At 42.9% G+C, this 20,729-nt stretch overlaps 1 protein-coding gene across 5 annotated transcripts in view; it reads right to left on the reverse strand.

Moving 5' to 3' along the window:
- MPDZ (multiple PDZ domain crumbs cell polarity complex component) overlaps positions 1–20,729 on the reverse strand; it is a 662,189-nt gene that overhangs the window by 464,817 nt on the left and 176,643 nt on the right. For all 5 annotated transcript variants that reach the window (XM_029605550.1, XM_029605570.1, XM_029605559.1 and 2 more), the window contains exons 14-16: positions 11,402–11,548; positions 8,985–9,155; positions 412–498 (exon numbers count right to left, since the gene is read on the reverse strand). In XM_029605550.1, the coding sequence (XP_029461410.1) occupies positions 412–498; positions 8,985–9,155; positions 11,402–11,548 (405 nt within the window). The remainder of the gene's footprint in view (positions 1–411; positions 499–8,984; positions 9,156–11,401; positions 11,549–20,729) is intronic.

Genomic DNA, 20,729 nt, shown 5'->3' on the forward strand with positions numbered 1-20,729 from the left:
ATGTTAGAAAAAAAGTACTCATTTATCTTGCAAATGTTATTGCTGTGAGCCAAATACATGCTGGAGAATACCATATATACTTGAAAGTTAAACATCTTATTGTTGTTGTTGTTTAACATTTTTACATGCTTTACAACTAAAATGCTCAAAGTGTGAAATCATCACACCAAAATTAAATATAAAACATTGCAATAAATCAAATAATCCATAAACGGGAATATAAAATCACAACCTGGATCTCCCTTTTTATCAGCAACTGAGTCTAGTTGCAGTGTGAAATAACGCAGATATATTTAGCTGCTGTGCCTAGGGCATTCTTCCAACCCAGGGATCTAGGCACCCAATTCCATCGTTAGGTGTCTAGATCCTTTCGAAAATAGTCCTCAAGACTAATATCAAAAGTAGCAATACCTGTGCTATATCCTGGTCAATAATATGGGGACCCTCCTCCTGATATTTCCATAGAGCAGGTAATGAAGATGGCAAAATGTCAGATGTCTGTAATACATAAAATTATTTGATAAAAATAAAGCATTTTACAAGGCAAAAGCAATGACATGATTATTGTAGTTTTCTATCAGAAAAACCTCCAAACTACATTTACCACAGCAGCCAGATATAGTATGGTTACAAAGATTTCTTCAAACTTGTATTCTGTAAGAATTCTGGGTATTTTATGTTCATCAGCTTCACAATGCAAATATATTTTATTTAGGAGCTGAAAAACGCCATGATTTTAAATACGGTATGTTTGTTTATTTATTAATGACATTTATAGACTGCTTTACTGTTTAAAAAACACCCACAGCGATGGACAATCTAAAAACATTCAATTCAAAAATACAATATAAATAAAATAAATTCTGCACAGATTTACTGACAACCAGTTACAAATCCTTAACATCTGTTCTTGACTAGCTCACTTAGTGGCCAAAATTCGGTGATGTTAGAAGCTGATTTTATTACTTAAATGTGGGGTCCCTATCATATAAGCTTTTCTTTTAAGAACATAAGAAATTGCCATGCTGAGTCAGACCAAGGGTCCATCAAGCCCAGCATTCTGTTTCCAACAGAGGCCAAACCAGGACACAAGAACCTGGCAATAACCCAAACACCAAGCAGATCCCATGCTACTGATGCAATTAATAGCAGTGGCTATTCCCTAAGTAAACTTGATTAATAGCTGTTAATGGACTTCTCATCCAAGAACTTATCCAAACCTTTTTTGAACACAGCTACACTAACTGCACTAACCACATCCTCTGACAACAAATTCCAGAGCTTAATTGTGCGTTGAGTGAAAAAACCTTTCTCCAATTAGTCTTAAATGTGCTACTTGCTAACTTCATGGAATGCTCCCTAGTTCTTCTATTATCCGAAAGTGTAAATAACCGAATCACATTTACTCGTTCAAAACCTCTCATGACCTTAAAGACCTCTGTCATATCCCCCTCAGCCGTCTCTTCCCCAAGCTAAACAGCCCTAACCTCTTCAGCCTTTTCTCATAGGGGAGCTGTTCCATCCCCTTTATCATTTTGGTTGCCCTTCTCTGTACCTTCTCCATCGCAACTATATCTTTTTTGAGATGCGGTGACCAGAATTGTACACAGTATTCAAGGTGCGGTGTCACCATGGAGCAATACAGAAGCATGATGACATTTTCCGTTTTATTAACCATTCCCTTCCTAATAATTCCTAACATTCTGTTTGCTTTTTTTGACTTCTGCAGCACACTGAGCCGACAATTTTAAAGTATTATCCACTATGATGCCTAGATCTTTTTCCTGGGTAGTAGCTCCTAAAATGGAACCTAACCGTGTAACTATAGCAAGGGTTTATTTTTCCCTATATACAACACATTAAATTTCATCTGCCATTTGGATGCCCAATCTTCCAGTCTTGCAAGGTCCTCCTGTAATGTATCACAATGTGCTTGTGATTTAACTACTCTGAATAATTTTGTATCATCCACAAATTTGATAACCTCACTCGTCGTATTCCTTTCCAGATCATTTATAAACTGTATATATTGAAAAGCACCAATCCAAGTACAGATCCCTGATGTACTCCATTGTTTACCCTTTTAAACTGAGAAAACTGACCATTTAATCCTACTCTGTTTCCTGTCTTTTAACCAGTTTGTAATCCACAAAAGGATTTTTGTTGCAATTTATCTATGTATTAGCAACAAGTATGGGAACAAATTTGTCATTCTTCATGTTCAGGAATCTCTATCATTTCACATAGTTATTTTTAAATCTTTGACTGTACAAACCTTATTGGTTGGCAGTGAGAAAAAACTTCTTAACTTTGTTGTCAGTTCTAAATATTCTAATATGAATATTCTAAATATGAACTTGCTTTTGCTGTTAAGAAGGGTACTGCTTTGAGTAGGACCCTGTGCTGCATATTTCTGATTCATGATTGTTTTCAGACATATTTTGCATGTCTTCTTTTTGAGGATGGCCTTTCCTTCAGGTTCCAAGTTGAGTAGACCTTCCAAAGTGGAAGACATGTGTTCTTGACTCTCTAGAACAGAGCTTTCCAAACTTTTCATGTTGGTGACACACTTTTTTGACAAATATAATTTCATGACACAGTGATTCAGTCTACTAGCAAACCGGAGGTTAAAGGTTAAATGAACAAAACGTATTTCGACAATTTATGTTTGTTTCCTTAAATATATACATAAATAAAATGTTTCATGACACAACCTATCTCATGAAAACCTTTCATTTATATTAATATATAATACTCCAAGATTAATGTTATTGTTATAATTTATGAGTAACAATAATAAAAAAATTGTCTATCCCCCACATACTCATCTCTCTGCCCCCCCCCAGCACATATCTGGCCCCCACACACTCATATCTCCACCCCATCCCCCCAGCACATGTCTGGCCCCCACACTCCTGTATCTCTTCTTTTTGATTGTTGCCAGTGTTTCATGAAAACATAAGCCCAAGCACATGTTTGTCCCCCAAACAGTCATCTCTCTCCCCCCCAAGCACATGCCAGGCCCCCACACTCATGCACCTCTTCTTTTTGATTGTTGCCAGTTAAGTGCTTCACTCTCTTCAGGGTTTAAGCCTGCCGTGGTGCATAACACCTTCCATGATCACCAGACACTGTTGCTTGCAGTCAGTACTCCTTGTGGCCAGGCCTCAGCGGCAGCAGCAGCCAATGACAGGGACAGCTGGGCTGTCCCACCCCCCAAGTCCAAAAAAAACACGATTGACAGCAAAAATCGCCCAATAATAAGCAACCCACGAACTGAAAAAAAAAAAAAAAGTGAATTGCTAGAATAAAAAGCCAAACTCGCGTCGGAGTTGACCGGGCTTGCGCAACACACCTGCACACTGCAGGCGACACACTAACATGTCGCGAGACACAGTTTGGAAAGCTCTGCTCTAGAAGTATCCCATCCAAGAGAGTAGTGAGAAGGCTTCCACGACTATTTCCCTTTCAGCAAGCCAGAGTCTCTGCCCTCTGTGAGATTTGCAAGTTATGCCTTCATCCCAGTCTCCTCTGGAAGAAGATTAAAGGAATGGATCCCTCAAAGGGAAATATTGCCTCCTCCATAAACTGGGCTCACAGAGATTCCAAACTCTAATTCTGGTCTGCTAAAAGTCCTCTTTGATGCCACAGAAGGATGTAAACCTTGACACTAAGTATCCTCATTATCTCTTTCATGCTCTTTTACAACCAAAAATCCTTTGTCCAAGGGAAAGGGTAAAGGAGAACTTATGCTTGAACTTTCAGAATTCTAATCTAGAGAATGTCATGGCTCCTGGTGAGAACACATGCTGAAGACTGGATACCAGTCAAAGTGCTTCAAGGATATCCAAATCCCTGGGCTCCTGTTTTCAATTTTTGTGAAGAACTTGCTAGTCTTGGAGCTTTGCCAGGCTGATCAAAAATCCACTTGTGTTTGTGCCCCAACTGACCGCTAGTAGGGCATAGGCCATTTCTGCCAGTCCTTACATTTTGGGGTCTCAACTGTGTCAGCTCAAAACATTTGTTTCTATGATGATGGTTTTGGCCATATAAGCTATTGCTAGGTACTGCAGAGAAACTCCATCCCAGACCAAATTTAACTCACTTACCACGGTACCTGAGGTATACTAGAGTCCCTCAACTTGTTCACATCAGCTAATGGCTGGATTGCCTTTTCCTGAACTAGAGGCCAGGATTTCTGGAGCACTAGATGGCTGATTGTGGCTCTCGCCATAGACCTGAACCCATTGGTTCTCACTAGAACTCTTAATTCACTTCAGCAGACCTGGATCATAATTCCTCTCTTAACCTATAAAAGCTCATGCCTACAATGTTAAATAATCAAATCCATTCCCTGCAGGAGACAATTATGTAAAGCCATCTGCTCAGGCTCCTTATAACTTCTCAAGAGACAGGGAAAGTAGCCTTTATTATTTATTTAATTTGATTGATTGCTAATCAATAAAATTTGTCAAAGCCTTTTGGCATTTCTGAAAGGAGTGCAAATTGAGTGAGATGCATATGACTCTGTATCAAAGTTACAAACTTCAGGTCCCTTACTCTGAAGCCTAGAGCCTGCAGAACAGGCCATGCTCAGGGCGGACATGGAAATGGGAGATCTGTGCATCTGAAATAAGGCTTTTCATCCCTTGAAGTTTAAGGCCATAAGACACTTTCCTCTTTGGGTAAGAGAGGGTTTTCTCTATATGCCAGAGACTGGGAGGGACTAATTGCTGTTTGGGAAAATCATCAGTCAGCCTAAGGGCTCCACACCTGCAAAACCCTGGCTGCAGCTGAACAGCTTTCCTGCTCCGTTTCAGCCGGAGTAATCAGATGTCTGACTAAAGGAGGCACCAAAGTCCCTCCCTGCATAGGGAGACCTTTAACTATGCTTTGACCTGCAAGTACCCAGGGTCATGATTAGCACCAGAGTACTGCCTCTTGGTAATAGATCCAGGATAATGCATGTGAGAAATAGCTGGTAATAACTCCTAGAGGAGATAAGGGGGAATGACCCTGTATATCCATGTGGGGAACTGCCTTAAGTTTGTTATTTTGCATGAGGACCCAAAGAATAGGAGAACCTAGTCCTTTCTAGGAGACCTGATATAGTGGAACACCCCTAACCTCTTTTCAAGGGAGAAACATGGCCCTAAAACATGTGGCTGAGTGAGCCAACCTAATACCATCAGCCCTAAAAGCCTAGACTGAGGGCAACAAGGAAGTTCTCTTGAGTGGCATCCAATCATAGACAGCGGAACCCCAAGAGTCACTGTTAGGGAGCACGGCAAGTACTCAATAGCTGAGTCTATTGTCCTGGAATACCTCCCAGAGGAATGGAGAGTGGTGGCCATGCTCATAAAGGCTAAAATATTGTCCACTTCCTTAGCTCATGTGTGGGTTTGGAGAGTTTTTGAGAATTAGTTCTCTGGACGCCAGTCTGTTCCTGGGAACTCACCAATCACATTGGTTCTGTAATTTTTGCAGGAAGGCCTGTCTAAGGGCTTGGCTCTTAATGCATTGAAGATGGAAGTAGTGTCTCTCTCTTGCTATAGAGGTTGCATTCAAGGTATATCACTATCTTCTTATCCAGATGTTTCTTGATTCTTGAAGGGCATATTAAGCATAATAGACCTCCACTCTAGATTCCGGTTCTGCTTTGAGATCTGAACTAGGTTTTGTCCTTCTTGGCATGTTTACACCTCTTATGGTGATGTCTTTACAACTGCTCATGCTAAAAATGGTCTTTCTAGTCACTATTTGTTTGACTCTAAGAATTTTGGAGTTGCAAGCACTTTCTTGTTTGGAACCATTCTTATTGATTACGAAAGAGAAAGTCCCAATTCATATAGTTCCCTCCTTTCTTTTTTTTTTAATTTATAGTTTATTGAATTTTTATCAATTTACATTAATAAAATACAATGAAAAAAAGGATTTCCAATTACAATGCTTAAGAAAATCAATTCTCACATGTTACAAACCTTTGTTAGTCCACATAATGAGGAGCTTATAGATGAAACCACTTTAAAGAAAACAGCATATTTATGCATTTATAGAGAGATATAATTTTATCTTAACTTCACCAGTAACTCTAGTATAGACTAATTTCCCTTAGATGACTCCTTATCCAGAAGAAATGTCTCTAGATGTAGGGGATCGTAAAAGATAAACTTACTCCCAGCTAATACAATACAGCATTTGCAAGGGAATCTAAGTATGTATGATGCTCCCAAGGAGACAACTCTATTCTTTAAAGACAAAAATTGTTTCCGTCTTAATTGTGTGGTTTTAGCCACATCAGGAAATACTTGAATTTTCCCTCCACAGAAGGAAAAGTCTTTATTTTTGAAGAATTTTTGCAATACCATTACCCTATCACTTTCGATACCAAAAGTTACCAATAGAGTTGCCCTAATTGGGATATCGTCAACTGACGCTTCAAGAAATGAAGTCAAATTTGGACTATTTTCTTGAACTGTATCCATTCCTGCCTCCGGACCTGGAGAAGTCCTGGATTTGGGAATGTAATACAATTTAGAAATCAAAATTTCTCTATAGGAGGAAATCTGTAAAACTTCACTCATATTTTCTCAGTAACTCTAAAGGTGACAATAACCTCGTCATTGGAAAGTTTAAAAATCTGAGATTCTTAGATCTTATTAAATTTTCCATAGATTCTAATTGCCTTGTAGTTGATAAACTATATTTCATAAAAGATGTATTTGCTGTTTGTATATTCACTATCTGTGAATTTACTGTGGCAAAATTTCCTTCCAAATTTTCCAATCTCAAACTATGCTCTTGTAACGTTTGCTTAATTTCAATATTGGAAGTTTGAAACTGGTTCATTGTTTGAATTAACATTTTTTGCATATTATTAACAGACTTCCATACATCTAATAATGTGACATCTTTAACATCTATTACGTTATCCCCTTTTCCCATAAGGTCTAAAACAGGACCAGACAGAGGGAGAGTAGCATTCCCTCCAGTCTGGGGCAACCGCATTGGATTAGAGTCATCTGGTAAATTACTTGCCATACTCAAACTCTGCTCACCAACAGGTCCTATACTTGGAGAAGGTGAAGATTGGCCGAGACTCCGTGTTGAGCCTGAAGAGAAAGAGACTTCGGGGTCTGGGTTTTGTAATTCCAAATTCCCTCGAACTACATGTGTGTCCATAGGGCCCCTCACCGACAGAGGGGTAGAAGCAACAGGAAATTTTATCTTCCTTTTCCTGCCCATAGATGATAAATGAGAAGTCAGTTGTGTATCTCGCCGATTCCGCAAGGAGCGCGCCAGCGGCTGCGCGCCGCAGGCCCCTGGTTTTATCCGGTTTGCAAACGCCGGTCGATGACGTCTCAGGGGGGCGTGGCTCAACTCGCTCCGTGCAGAGCTGTGGCGTTGTTGTTCCCCAGGCTCAGGACAGTCTCACGGGCCGTTTCTCCTCCAGCTGAGGGTGGTTCTCTCGGAGAGGCTCCCACTGACCTGCCGCAGGCCCCTGGTTTTATCTGGTTTGCAAACGCCGGTCGATGACGTCTCAGGGGGGCGTGGCTCAACTCGCTCCATGCAGAGCTGTGGCGTTGTTGTTCCCCAGGCTCAGGACAGTCTCACGGGCCGTTTCCCCTCCAGCTGAGGGTGGTTCTCTCGGAGAGGCTCCCCAGTTCCCTTCTTTCTACCGAAAATTTCATTAAATCAATCCATTTATTTGCTTTTGTTTAGCAGATAGGCAGATCCTGAACACTACGTGCTTCTTCGTCCTACAGACATGAGGAGACATCTTATAAGATATCTCAAGGTCACTAGTGCCTTCAGGCGATCCGATCATCTTCTTGTTCTGTATGGTGGAACATGGAGAGGTGAAGCAGCTTCCAAAACTATGGTGACGCACTGGATTAAAAAGGTAATTACAGCAGCTAATGTGAATTATGGCATTCCCTTGCCAAAACAGGTTCAGGCTCATTCCATGAGGGTGCAGGCTGCTTTGTGGGCGGAGTTTCAATTGGTCTCAGATCTGTAAACGGCGACTTGGATGTCTGGGCTAGAAAGGAAGTCTGGCAGTGGCAGCTAATCAGAATGGGAGGAGGCCTGGCAATAGCTGATGGAGTAAAGAAGGCGGCTTTGGTAGCAGCTAATCAGGGAATGGGAGGGAAGGAGGAAAGAGACACTGTCCTTTGGTTGGGAAGAAAGGATGTCAAAAAGAAATTAACAGAAGTAGGCCCACATTACAATCAGGTCCCTGCTTATATCCCAGATTGTATCTTTTTTGTATATTCAATAAGTTACTTCTGCTTAGAGGAGTGAATGACACTATTGGGTTGTTTTTTTCATATGACCATTTCAGGATAATTGTGTCCATCTAGCAGGCATGGCTTGTTTTGATATACATATACAAAGCAGGAAAGCATATTTGGCTGCCAAGAAGGTATCAAAATATAGCAAATTTCATGAAACAATTCTGGCTTTTGAAACCTGTGAAGCTGTTCTGACTGCCATTCTTGTGTAGTGAGGTGTAAGAGAAATCCCTAACAGTTTGCAAGAGCACAGTAGAGGTCACTGCCAACAAACTTATAACGCAATTTATCGGCTATTTCTGATGCCGGTTGTGGAGCAGGAAAGTTAACTGAGCTAATACCACATCCAGAAGCTACACACGAGTGAAGCTGGGTGCTCCAATGTGAATTGTTTTTCTTTTATTGATGTGTCAAAGGAAAAATATCCACTCTTATAAACTCCTGAGAAATCTGGTTGAAAATAAAACTGGATTTTGTTCCTCTCTTCTTCTTTAATACATGCGCTGTTTGTGTAAGTAATAGGGAAACTATTAAACTACCTAAGACAGACATCCAAAACTGAGCTGTGAAAGCAAAGAAGTGGAAGATTTTCACCAGTCATAAAAATGTCATAATTGTACAGAATGCTTTTAGGAAATAGGCCAATGGCTCCTCTTTTTAGGAGTAATATCACAACAGAAAGGCCAATACCTGTTCTGTTAGCTGAATTTCCTCTTCAGGCAGGTTGAGATTATCCGTTTCAGACTGGCTACCAGGCTGAAGAACTGGACGACCACATACCATTGTCACTCTGATAGGTAACTCCTTCAAAATATTTACAACATCTTTATGATTCTGACCACGCAAATAGATATTATTTACCTGTTGAACAAAAAAGTAAAGGTGTTACCAGAGAAGAATTAATGAAATGTCTTATAAGCATAAAATTATAAAATGCTTTAAGACTCTGAAAACACTGGCATAATTCCTAAAGAAAGCACACCACATGTCAATGCTAAACACATGCATACAGAAGGGGCAGAGTAAAAGGCACACACATTTAATTAAATCACAGCAGAAGAATGTGCGGCAAACAATTAAACTGGACAATACCACTTTAACCAGAACAGTGCACAGATTAAAATATTAGTGTTCTGGTTAAAGTGGTATTGTCCAGTTTAATTGTTTGCCTCACGTTCTTCTGCTGTGAATGCTAAACACATAACAAATATGTATCTAAGTTTAACATAGAAGCAACCGCTCCTGCCGATTGACTCTTCTTTATGTTTAGAATAGTAATTATCTATCCTTTCCTTCCAACTACCATGTTTGATTTCCCTGTTTTAATGTAACTTTTTTTTTTTTTAACTTTTTTTCACTTCCTTTCACTGGTTTCCCCTTGTTTATTGTAAACCGGTACGATAAGACCTTGTCTTGAGCATCTGTATATTAAAAGAACTTAAATAAATAAATAAATAAATAAAATAAAATAAAATAAAATAAAATAAAATAAATAAATAAATAAATAAATAACATGCAGCCTTAAGGAAAAGACTCAAACCTTATGTAAGGCCCTCTTGAGCTCTTACTAAATCCAGTTTCTAAATCCTACATGGTGCTGACCAGTTCTATGCAACCCTAAGCATTAATGTATTCTTGGTTTGTGCCTACTAGGGACACTGAGCTTATCTCAAGGTCTCAGATGTGAGAAACTTCATGTGTGTGTTTGGGGGGGCATCTCTAGGCAGGAAAAGGAGCACAAGCAGCTCTAGGGGTTGCCTGACAGGTGAGGGACAGAGACAAGCTTAACCAATTTATCTCTGAAGGAGTTATGAGGTTAACCATATCAAAATTCTTTCTTTGCTTCTGATACAAGTGAGCAGGTTAAGGCCCTTTATTGAAATGCATCACCAATATATGGTATCTTTGGGTTACTTCCTACCTGATTCCAAATGCAGGCAGCAGTCTAAGAAACTAATCTAAGACTATGGATTATATCCAGGTATTTCTGCTTTTATTCTGAATCATTGCCAACAAGAAGAAGAAGGGCCAGTTACAGCAAAAGTGGCTTCTTTTATTTCACACTGGGTGGGATGGAAGAGGAATCGAGTGGCTCTGAGAGAGAAATTTGTTTTGGCGATTGGACAGGATGAAGGGGGATCAGGTGGCTTTCGGGGAGACTTGGTTTAGAGATCGGGTGGGAGGGAACAAAGGAAGGACCAGCTTGGCTGTTGCAAAGACTTATTTTGGAGATCATGTAGGAGGGAGGCAGAGATCGGGTGGCGTTCAGGAAGATTTGCTTTGGAGAGTGGGCTGGAGGAGGGAATTGGGTACCGGGTCCTATGGGAGCAGGGGCGCTGAAGTTCACTAGATGCTAGGGTTAGGAAGGATGAGTTCAGTTGTATGTTGGGTTCTTCGACTGCGGGGGAGGGGGGGCGCAGGTGGAGAGGGGGCAAAAGCATGTGAGTGCTGGGGCTGAACATTTTCTTAAGTCTAGCAGACTCAAAATTAGCTGGCTAGATTTAGGCCTGCAAGTACAATGCTCTGAGTCACCTAGCAAAACATTTATTCAAAAATATGTATTCCGCATGTATACTGCATTCACAGTGGATCAAATCAGCACAAGATGGCTAGTAACAGTAAATTATGGCAAAAAAAGGCCCAACGATCCACCCAATCTGCCCAGCAAGTTTTTGGGGTTTTTTAAAATTATTTTTTGGGTAGTAACTGCCACTCTATACAAGTTACCAGCCCCCACCCATTCCTTCTGTTAAAGGTAGTCTTCTCCCTGCCCCAAACATGCTCCTGAGGCTGCCCATTGTTTTGGCCAGGGAAATTTAGCAACCTAATGAATCTAAGTGGCTAAATTTGCCTTTTAGACCCAATCAATCTTTTAAAAAGGGTTGATCTAGCCACCTAACTCCCATAGTCAGACAGCTAGCCCTTTTGAAAACATACAAACATAGAAATGATAGCAGAAAAGGACCAAATGATCCATTCCTAAGGTAGTAACCCCCGCTCCATGCAGTTATCCCCTAGCCATATGATAACCCATAAAACTTGCAGCTAGTAACATTTTTTTACTGGGTGAAAACGGATTGCCAAGAGGTTAAAGGAAAAACTCTTACTTCCAGCAGCTCATCTCCACTGAACAGCTTGCCACTGCGACCCACAGGTCCTTCTGGTAAAATAGACCGGAGGAAATGATGTCCAGCTGTGGCTTCCAAGCTTATTCCCAATCCACTGCTTTCACTGAATTTGCTAACCTGAGCCACCTAAAAGTGGTAGGAAGAAAGGACTTTCACTATTCCAGCAGACTCCTAACAGTTTCATTGTTTACAACACTGTTATACACAATAAGAAACAATGGCTCAAATTCAAACTATTCATCCAGTCAATATGCAGCTGGGCAATTTGGCTTTGTTCACCGAAAAAGTATGAATGGGCTTACAAGGAGGCTGATGTAATAAGGAGCACTAAAGCTGCCGCAGGTTTGTGTGAGCGATTTCCCTTGCAAGGCATATACAGGTATATAACAAGGGTTTGTGTGCAGAAAAAACGTGCATATAAACCCGCTAACCAACCTGCTGCTTGTTCTGTGCAAGTGCATGATAATGGTATGAAAAGGAGGCGATTATCTAATCATTGGCAATGCAGGGAGCCGTGCTAGCAGGGAGAAATGGTTTATGCAGGTTTTTTAGTGTGGGTTTTTAATGCCTGGGTCACGGCAAGAGTTAACTGAAAGCACCGGCGTGGACACCAGCTTTCTTTATGCATCTACGGTTCAGCCAAGCAGCGGACGGAACTGGTAGAGAGAAGGCAGCTTCTCAATGAGGCAGAAGCAACAATCCGCATTTCACTCTCTCGCCGGCAATCGAATTACGATCATGAAGGGGTTAGATATTGTTCTACCCAACTTCACATCACTAACATTCTTTTTTTTTTTTTAAAGAAAGGCTTTTGCCCCTTAATCAACCACAAGTGTTCACAGCCCGATGGATGTCCATACGGGTTTCTGTGCAGATGTCTGTACAATTTACTACATAGGGCCATGAGTGTGCATTACTGCGTGCATAATGGCACATATGTTTCATGAGTGTAGATTTAATGCGAGTATCTAATTAGCAAACGTAGCCACTATTATATCCCGTGTTTCCACTACTTTTTGCCGTGCACGCCAAAAAAAATCCGCGCAGAAAAATCAACATAGGCCTTATTACATTGGCTGCTTGGATAGGCCAAATTAGCTTTTTTCAGTTAGTACAGCAGATATGCAGTCATACAAACACTTTGACTCATTCGGAATACTATGAATGACATTTTATCTGACATGTTGAGCTACAATGTCCACAGAACACACCCCTGTTCATTCACTTTATGCATAAGACTCATTTATCAAATAAGTAAATAAAAGTAGATGAAATAGCTTTACTACTTATTCTATATCACAGAAGTAGCACAGATTGTACTACTGAATGCTATACTGTACATCAAATATATTAAACACAAATTGAGATTTGCCATGTAAGGGTCATCATTCCACAGTTACAAGTGATGAAAAGAAAATTGGTTCTTACCTGCTAATTTTCGTTCCTGTAGTACCACGGATCAGTCCAGACTGCTGAGTTATGCCTCCCTTCCAGCAGATGGAGTCAGAGAAAAAATTGAAAGGCACCCCCTGATAACCCAGTGTGCCACCTGCAATCCCTCAGCAGAATGAAAACAATTTAACAATTTAACCGCCAATGACTAGACCAAACTGGTCCCAATTTGTTCAACTATGTACATGCAAGGAGTAAATATTCTTCCATCTTTCATGCGTTATCATATATATGAAGCTGTGCGTAATCTTCAAACTCCTTGTACCGTCACTAATCCCATGTATAGGAAGAGAAGTAAAGAAATTGAGCGGACTTACCAGAACACCTGGGCGGGCATCTGGACTGATCCGTGGTACTACAGGAACAAAAATTAGCAGGTAAGAACCAATTTTCCTTTCCCTGTACGTAACCGGATCAGTCCAGAGTGCTGGGATGTACCCAAGCCGCCTTAACTGGGGTGGGACCTGGAAAGTCCCGCTCGAAACACTCCGCTACCAAAACAATCAACATCCGGAGCACGGACGTCCAATCAGTAATGCCTAGCAAAAGATTTCCAAGTAGCTGCTCGGCAAATCTCGAGGAGAAACTCATTGGCTCTCCGCCCAAGATGTCGCCTGAGATCTGATCGAATGAGCTTTAAGACCATCCGGTACCTGTCGCCCTTTACATATGTACGCCGATACAATGGAATCCTTTAACCATCGGGCAATAGTGGCCTTGGACACATTCTGTCCCTTCTTAGGACCGCTCCATAAAACAAAAAGATGGTCAGATAACCGAAAAGCATTAGTCACCTCCAAGTACCTAATAAGTACCCGACTGACATCCAATTTTCTCAAATCAAGAGCCTGAGGAGAATCTCAATCCAAATCCGAAAAAGCCGGTAACTCGACAGACTGATTCATATGAAAAGCCGAGACCACCTTCGGTAGAAAGGAAGGCACCATCCAAAGCGAAACTCCCGAGTCTGAAATCCGCAAAAACGGCTCCCGACAGGACAACGCTTGAATCTCCGATATATGTCTGGCCGAACAGATAGCCACGAGAAACACCGCTTTGAGCATCAGATGTTTCATCGTAGTCCGCTTGAGGCTCAAAAGGCATACTGCACAGTGCCCGGAGAACTAGATTCAAACTCCACGAAGGGCAGACTGGACACACTGGCGGGTGTAAATGCTTGGCCCCTTTCAGAAAGCGTGCTACATCCGGATGCCCTGCAAGGGAAGTACCATCAACTTTACCTCGTAAACAGCCCAAAGACGCTACCTGAACACAAAGCGAACTGTACGCCAAATCTTTCTTCAAGCCCTTCTATAAGAACGCAAGAATGTGCACCACCGTGGCCGTACGCGGGGACATCTTCAACCCACTGCACCAGGCATCAAAAACCTTCCAAACCCTTATGTAAGTAAGTGAAGTGGATGTCTTTCGTGCGCGGAGCAGAGTGGAAATCACTGCTTCTGGATACCCTTTTTTCCTCAGCTGTCTCCTTTCATAAGCCAAGCTGCTAGACAAAAGCAATCCGCCTGATCGAAAAATACTGGACCCTGACGAAAAAGATTTTGAAGGTGACCGAGACGCAAGGGTCCGTCTACCGCCAAGTTGATCAGGGCTGCGAACCATGGACTCCGTGGCCACTCTAGCGATACGAGAATTACCGATCCCTGGTGATACTCTATCCGCCTCAGGACCTTGCCCACCAGTGGCCAAGGAGGAAACACAGAGAAGCATTTATCGGGGCCACGGAAGGACCAGGGCATCTTCCCCTTCCGCCCTGTGCTCTCTCCTGTGACTGAAGAACCGGGCCGCCTTCGCGTTCAGGCATGTTGCCATCAAGTCCAGGCGGGGCACGCCCCACCGACGGGTTAATAGAAGCATCGCGTCCTCGGACAGCTCCCACTCTCCAGGGTCTAGCCGCTGCCGACTGAGAAAGTCTGCCTGGACATTGTCCACCCCGGCTATGTGAGACGCCGTCAGACGAGCCAGACTGCGTTCCGCCCAGACCATGAGCTTGTCCGCTTCGGCAGCCACCGATTGACTCTTTGTGCCCCCTTGCCGGTTGACGTACGCCACAGTAGTGGCATTTTCTGAGAGGACCCTTACTGACTGATGGCGGAGGAGGGGAAAGAAGCTGTGCAATGCTAGATGAACCACTCTGGTTTCTAAACGATTGATGGACCACTTGGACTCCTGAGTTGACCACTGTCCTTGGGCCGATCTCGACTGACAAACTGCCCCCCAACCAGAGAGACTGGCATCCGATGTCACAATCAGCCACTGGGGATTCTCTAAGTCCATCCCCAGCTGCAAGTGCTCTGGGACCAGCCACCATTCAAGACTGCTCCTGGCTGGATCCAGGAGAGGTAAGTGGAGATGGAACTCTTCGGACTTGGGATCCCAGCAGGAAAGCAATGCCCTCTGCAAAGGTCTCATATGAGCGAACGCCCAGGGAACCAACTCCAGAGTAGAAGCCATAGAACCAAGAACCTGAAAGTAGTCCCAGACCCTGGGCAAGAGGAGGGCCAACAGACGGCGAACCTAAGTCATGAGCTTGGTCATTCTCTCCACGGGGAGGAAAACCTTGCCTACCCACATGTTAAAATGGGCTACCAGAAACTCCAAAACTTGAGACGGAACCAGCTGACTCTTGGGGAAATTAACAACCCAGCCGAGTGACTGAAGACGAAGCAACACTGACTGAACTGCCTTTCTGCAAAGGTATTCTGACTTTGCCTGAATCAGCCAGTCATCCAAATAGGGATGAACTAGAATCCCCTCTCGCCGAAGAGACGCTGCTACCACCACCATTACACCTTGGTGAACACACGTGGCGCTGTCGCCAGACCAAACGGAAGCGCTTGAAACTGGTAATGCTCGCCCAGTACTACGAACCGTAGAAACCTTTGATGTTCTTGGATGCCTATATGCAGGTATGCCTCCGTCAGATCTAAAGAGGCCAAAAATTTGCCTTTGTGGACTGCCGCAATGACGGACCTCAAAGTTTCCATGCAAAAGCGCGGAACTCGAAGCGCCCTGTTGACTTTCTTCAAGTCCAGAATCGGACGGAAGGAGCCCTCTTTCTTGGGCACTATGAAGTAAATGGAGTATCTGCCAGTCCGGCATTCGCCCGGCGGAACTGGGACGATCACTCCCAGAGCTTCAAATGACAGAGGGTCTGGAGCACCACCTGCTGCTTTGCCCGAGACCCGCAAGGAGACACCAAGAAAAGATCCCACAGTGGGTGAGCAAAATCTAAAGCATAACCGTGATCTATAATATTTAAGACCCATTGATCCGATGTGATTTTGACCCATTCCTCTCGAAAGAGAGACGACGACCCCCGATCACCGGAATGGAGGAATGGGCCGGCGTACCCTCATTGAGAAGATTTGTTGGCAGAAAATCCTTGGGAGGCTCCGTCCCGGGCAGATCATCTGCCCTGAAAGGAACAGGCCCAAACCTGGGACCTCGACGGCGCCTGGCAAGGAGGAAAAGATGGGGCCCTACTAGACAGAAAACACCGCTGGCCCCGGAAACAATCCCTAAAGGAACCAAATGGGCGAGTAGATTTGGGCCTGTCCTCCAGCAATTTGTAAACCTTGTTATCCCCCAAGTCCTTAATGAGATTTTCCAGATCGTCCCCGAATAAGAGCTTGCCCTTGAAGGGGAAAGATCCCAGCTGAGACTTGGAAGAGACGTCAGCCGACCAATTGCGCAGCCAAAGCAACCTCCTCGCTGACACAGCAGATGACATCATGTGCGCGGAGGTTCTCAGATCATACAGGGCATCCGCCATATAAGCGACCGCTGCTTCCATCCGGTCTGCTTGCTCCGCCTCTGCCAGAGGAAGTTCCTGAGCCATAAGCAACTGCTGTATCCATCTAAGGGTGGCTCTCTGCATGAGACTACTGCAGACGGCCGCCCTAACGCCAAGTGCTGACACCTCAAAAATCCGCTTAAGAAGTACCTCGAACTTTCTGTCCTGGAGATCCTTGAGGACGGCGTCTCCTGTTACTGGGATCGTGGTGCGCTTGGCAATGGCCGATACAGCCGCATCACTTTAGGAACCTTAAGGAGTTCCAAGAACTCATCCAGGAGCAGGTAAAGCTTTTCCATGGCCCTACTAACACGCAGGATGGCTTCCGGGGTGTCCCATTCCCGAGTCATAAGCTGCAAAAGGCTCGGGTGAAAAGGAAAAGTCCGAGGAGGGGCGCAAATACCGGACAACCCAGGGTCCCCCCTGAGAAGTATCCGCTATTTTTTATTTTATTTATTTAAAATCTTTTCTATACCGTCGTTAAGCTAGTTGCCGTCACAACGGTTCACAATAAGGCACATAATTTCAAACTTAAATGTGTTGAGTTATATTAAACAGGTGCCATCAAATACCGTAACAGTTTCATATTAAATATTACTTAGTGGTTGTGATAAGTCATGTCTACTTTAAGTATATCGGCTATAAGATAAATTAACACTTAAGTCTTGTCCTCTGTTGTTGCAATCTAATAGAGGTAAAGTAAAATGAAATATACACACACACACCATTCGAGTAAGCTGATGTGTGTGTGTGGGAGTTCTTCGGACTGTATCATACAATTCCCTGGATTCTTCTCTTCATTCCCTTTGTGGTATGCTTGCTTAAATAGCCATGTTTTTAAACTTTTTTTGAATGCTTTGATGTCTCTTTGTGTTCTTATTTCTAAAGGCATTGTGTTCCATATTATAGGTCCTGCCAGGGATAGGGCCCTATCCCTTACTTGAGTTAGTCTGGCTGTTTTTACTGAGGGAATAGTTAGTAGGGCTTTGTTTGCTGATCTCAAGTTTCTATTAGGGACGTGTAAGTGAAGGGCTGTGTTCAGCCATTCCGCCTTTTCATCGTGTGTTAATTTATGTATGGTGCAAAGAGTCTTGTATTGAATTCTTTGTTCAATGGGTAGCCAGTGTAGTTCAATTAGGGTTTTGGTGATATCGTCTCTTTTACTTTTACCGGTTAAAATTCTTGCAGCTGTGTTTTGTAATACCTGTAGTGGTCTTATCGTGGTGTGGGGTAATCCTATTAGAAGGGCATTACAGTAATCAGTGCTTGAAAAAATTAATGCTTGTAGTACTGACCGGAAGTCATTTGGTGTTAGTAGTGGTTTAAGTCTTCTGAGAGTCATAAGTTTGGCGTAACCTTCTCTTACTTTTAGAGATATATGTTGTGTCATACATGTTGTGATGGGTACAGAATATTATTGTCCTCTAAGTGTTCTGCTAATTGATTTTGTACGGTTTTTTCTATTAATTTTGCAATTAGTGGTAAGTTTGATACTGGTCTATAATTGCTCAGGGTGAGTGGATCGCTGTTCTTTTTTTTCAAAATTGGTTTTACTATTGTTCCTTTTAGTAAATCTGCGGAGCTGGAATATCATGCTCAGTGAGCACATGCAGTATCAGAGGTTCCAGCTCGTCCCTTTGGAACAGCCGGAGCACCTGTGGATCATCCCCCTCGACCGGAACGGAAGTATCCACATCATCACCCGGGTCCAATGTGGGGTCTTGGGGTGCGGGGTCAGGTGAAGGAGGTGGCGCTGCTCCTGCAGCAGGGACAGGCCATGGTAGCTGAGCCCTGAGCACCTCCGGATTGTCTGTGGGCCTGGGAATCTTTGCTGGAGGAGGTTGCTGCCAAAGCAAATCAGCCTCTGCCTCCATATAAGCCTTATGTAATAACAGCACAAATTGAGATGAAAAGGTGCTGTCTCTTTAAGCCCCCCTCCCCCCCCCAGGCAGAGTAGGAGGAGGAGGAGAAGGAGCCAGAGGCTCGCATGCTGGATCGAGAGGCCGGGCAGGACTTAAGTTAGGAGGAGAAGGAAAATCTCCTCCCTCGGAGTCCTGTGCATCATCGGGGTGTGAGTCACCCACAATGGCCGCTGTTCCCGCGCTTCGCGGGGATGGAGCCGGCCGTTGAGAACAATCCTGCCTGCTTCTTCCAACCCCTCGCAGCCGCGGGAGAGATAATCTTTTGCCTTCCAGAGGCAAATGTGAAGGGCCTTCTCCCCCGGAGATGCAGCGTGAGCACAAGCCGTCGCGGGAGAGCCGCGCTGCCGGCTCTCCACAAGCTGAGCACTGCGATCCCCGCGGCATGGCAAGTACAGCCGTGAAACCAAAAACAGCTGAGTAGAAAATCCACCCTTTCTGGAGACCCGGGAAACGGGCAGGCTTACTCGGTAGGGCTTTTTTTTTTGTTTATTTTTTTTCAACCGAGCTAGTGCAGCAGGGGAATGAGACGTCCCTGTGCTCAGAGGAATTGAAACGTCTCTGGAATGTAGGGGGGGGGGAAGGAACGGCCCACCGGTAAATCCCCCCTACTCACCGGGCTGTAAATAACTCTCCAGGTATTCAAGCTGCAAGACCCAAGGTCCAGCTGTGCCTGCTTAAACTGGCCCCTTGTTTCTGCCTTTTTTGTCTATTTGGAGGAATCTGTACTCCTTGACAGAAAAAACCTCTGATCTCTTTTTTTTTTTTTAAGTTACTTACTACTAGTTGATCTAGTCATTTGCACATCAGGGTGTAACAAAAACCCTTTTGGATTAATTAAGAATCAAGAAATCTGGAAGATCAGGACCGCAGGTTATGCTATCCTTCATCTGCTGGAGTCAGAGAAATAATGAGGGATCGCAGGTTATCAGGGGTTATCAGGGGATGCCTTTCAGTTTTTTCTCTGACTCCATCTGCTGGAAGGGAGGCATAACCCAGCAATCTGGACTGATCCTGGTACGTACAGGGAACACAAGTTTGCATAGCCAATTGAATTAAATGAGTCAAGAACACAGAACGTGATGAACTAGATAAAGAGTTCCGAATTAGATCTCAATGAATTCTCCACTGAGATTTTACTGGGGTGCTATCTCAAATAATAAAAAATATGTAATCACACACTGTTCTTAGTATTTAAATAGGTAGCAGCTTTTGTACAATGATATGAACGAACTAAAAATGCAAGTAAACATAAATGAAAATGGAATTATCCTCTTTAAAACCTGTAAAGTCTCAACTATCATTAGCATTTTGTAATGCAAATCTATGGGAAAATTTGCCACAAGAAAAGGGGCTACCATAGCCTGCATATTTATTGAACTACATTTACTCTGTATAGTACTTATAAATTGGTTCATAAAATAATCTGCCTTTGTACAGATGAATAAAACAGACTAAATACAACAGATGGGCAGGTTCCCAACAACCTCCTTATGTAACTAATCTGAACTATCACAAATTGAAGCCATGATCTCTGAACAGGAGTGGTTCAAGGTAATCTACCTGAAGCAAGGAATGAAACTGCCCCCTCCCCACCACCATCCCCAAGGTGCAGCACAGTTTATTTTATTTATTTATTTACTTAAATTTCTATACCGATGTAGGCGTATACCTTCACACCGGTTTATAGTGTTTCTTAATTAAAAAACATAGAATACAGTGCTTCATAAATAAAACAAAATACAATAAAATTAAAGCAATCATAAGGGAATTATTTAAAATAAAATAAAAATTGCATAAGAACTAAAATACTAAATGTAAAAGTAAAAATCTCATTAAACTATGTCTGTTTATCATAAAATAATCAACACAAAGTATCCACGTAGGAAAAAAGCACAGGAAATTACTGGCTGACTTCTACTTGAAATGCTTGTGCAAATCAGTGAGAGGGCAAAAATGTATTTATTTATTTATAACTTTTATATACCGAGGTTCAATTAACAGGATTAATTATCACTTCAGTTTACATTACAACCTGCAAAAAACAACAGTGACAAAGTCTTGTCTTACATTTAACAAGGTAGAAAAAAACCTGGATAACATAACTTGGGTGAAAAGC

Source organism: Rhinatrema bivittatum, chromosome 1 (assembly GCF_901001135.1).
Source record: "Rhinatrema bivittatum chromosome 1, aRhiBiv1.1, whole genome shotgun sequence".
Taxonomy (NCBI): Eukaryota; Metazoa; Chordata; class Amphibia; order Gymnophiona; family Rhinatrematidae; genus Rhinatrema; species Rhinatrema bivittatum.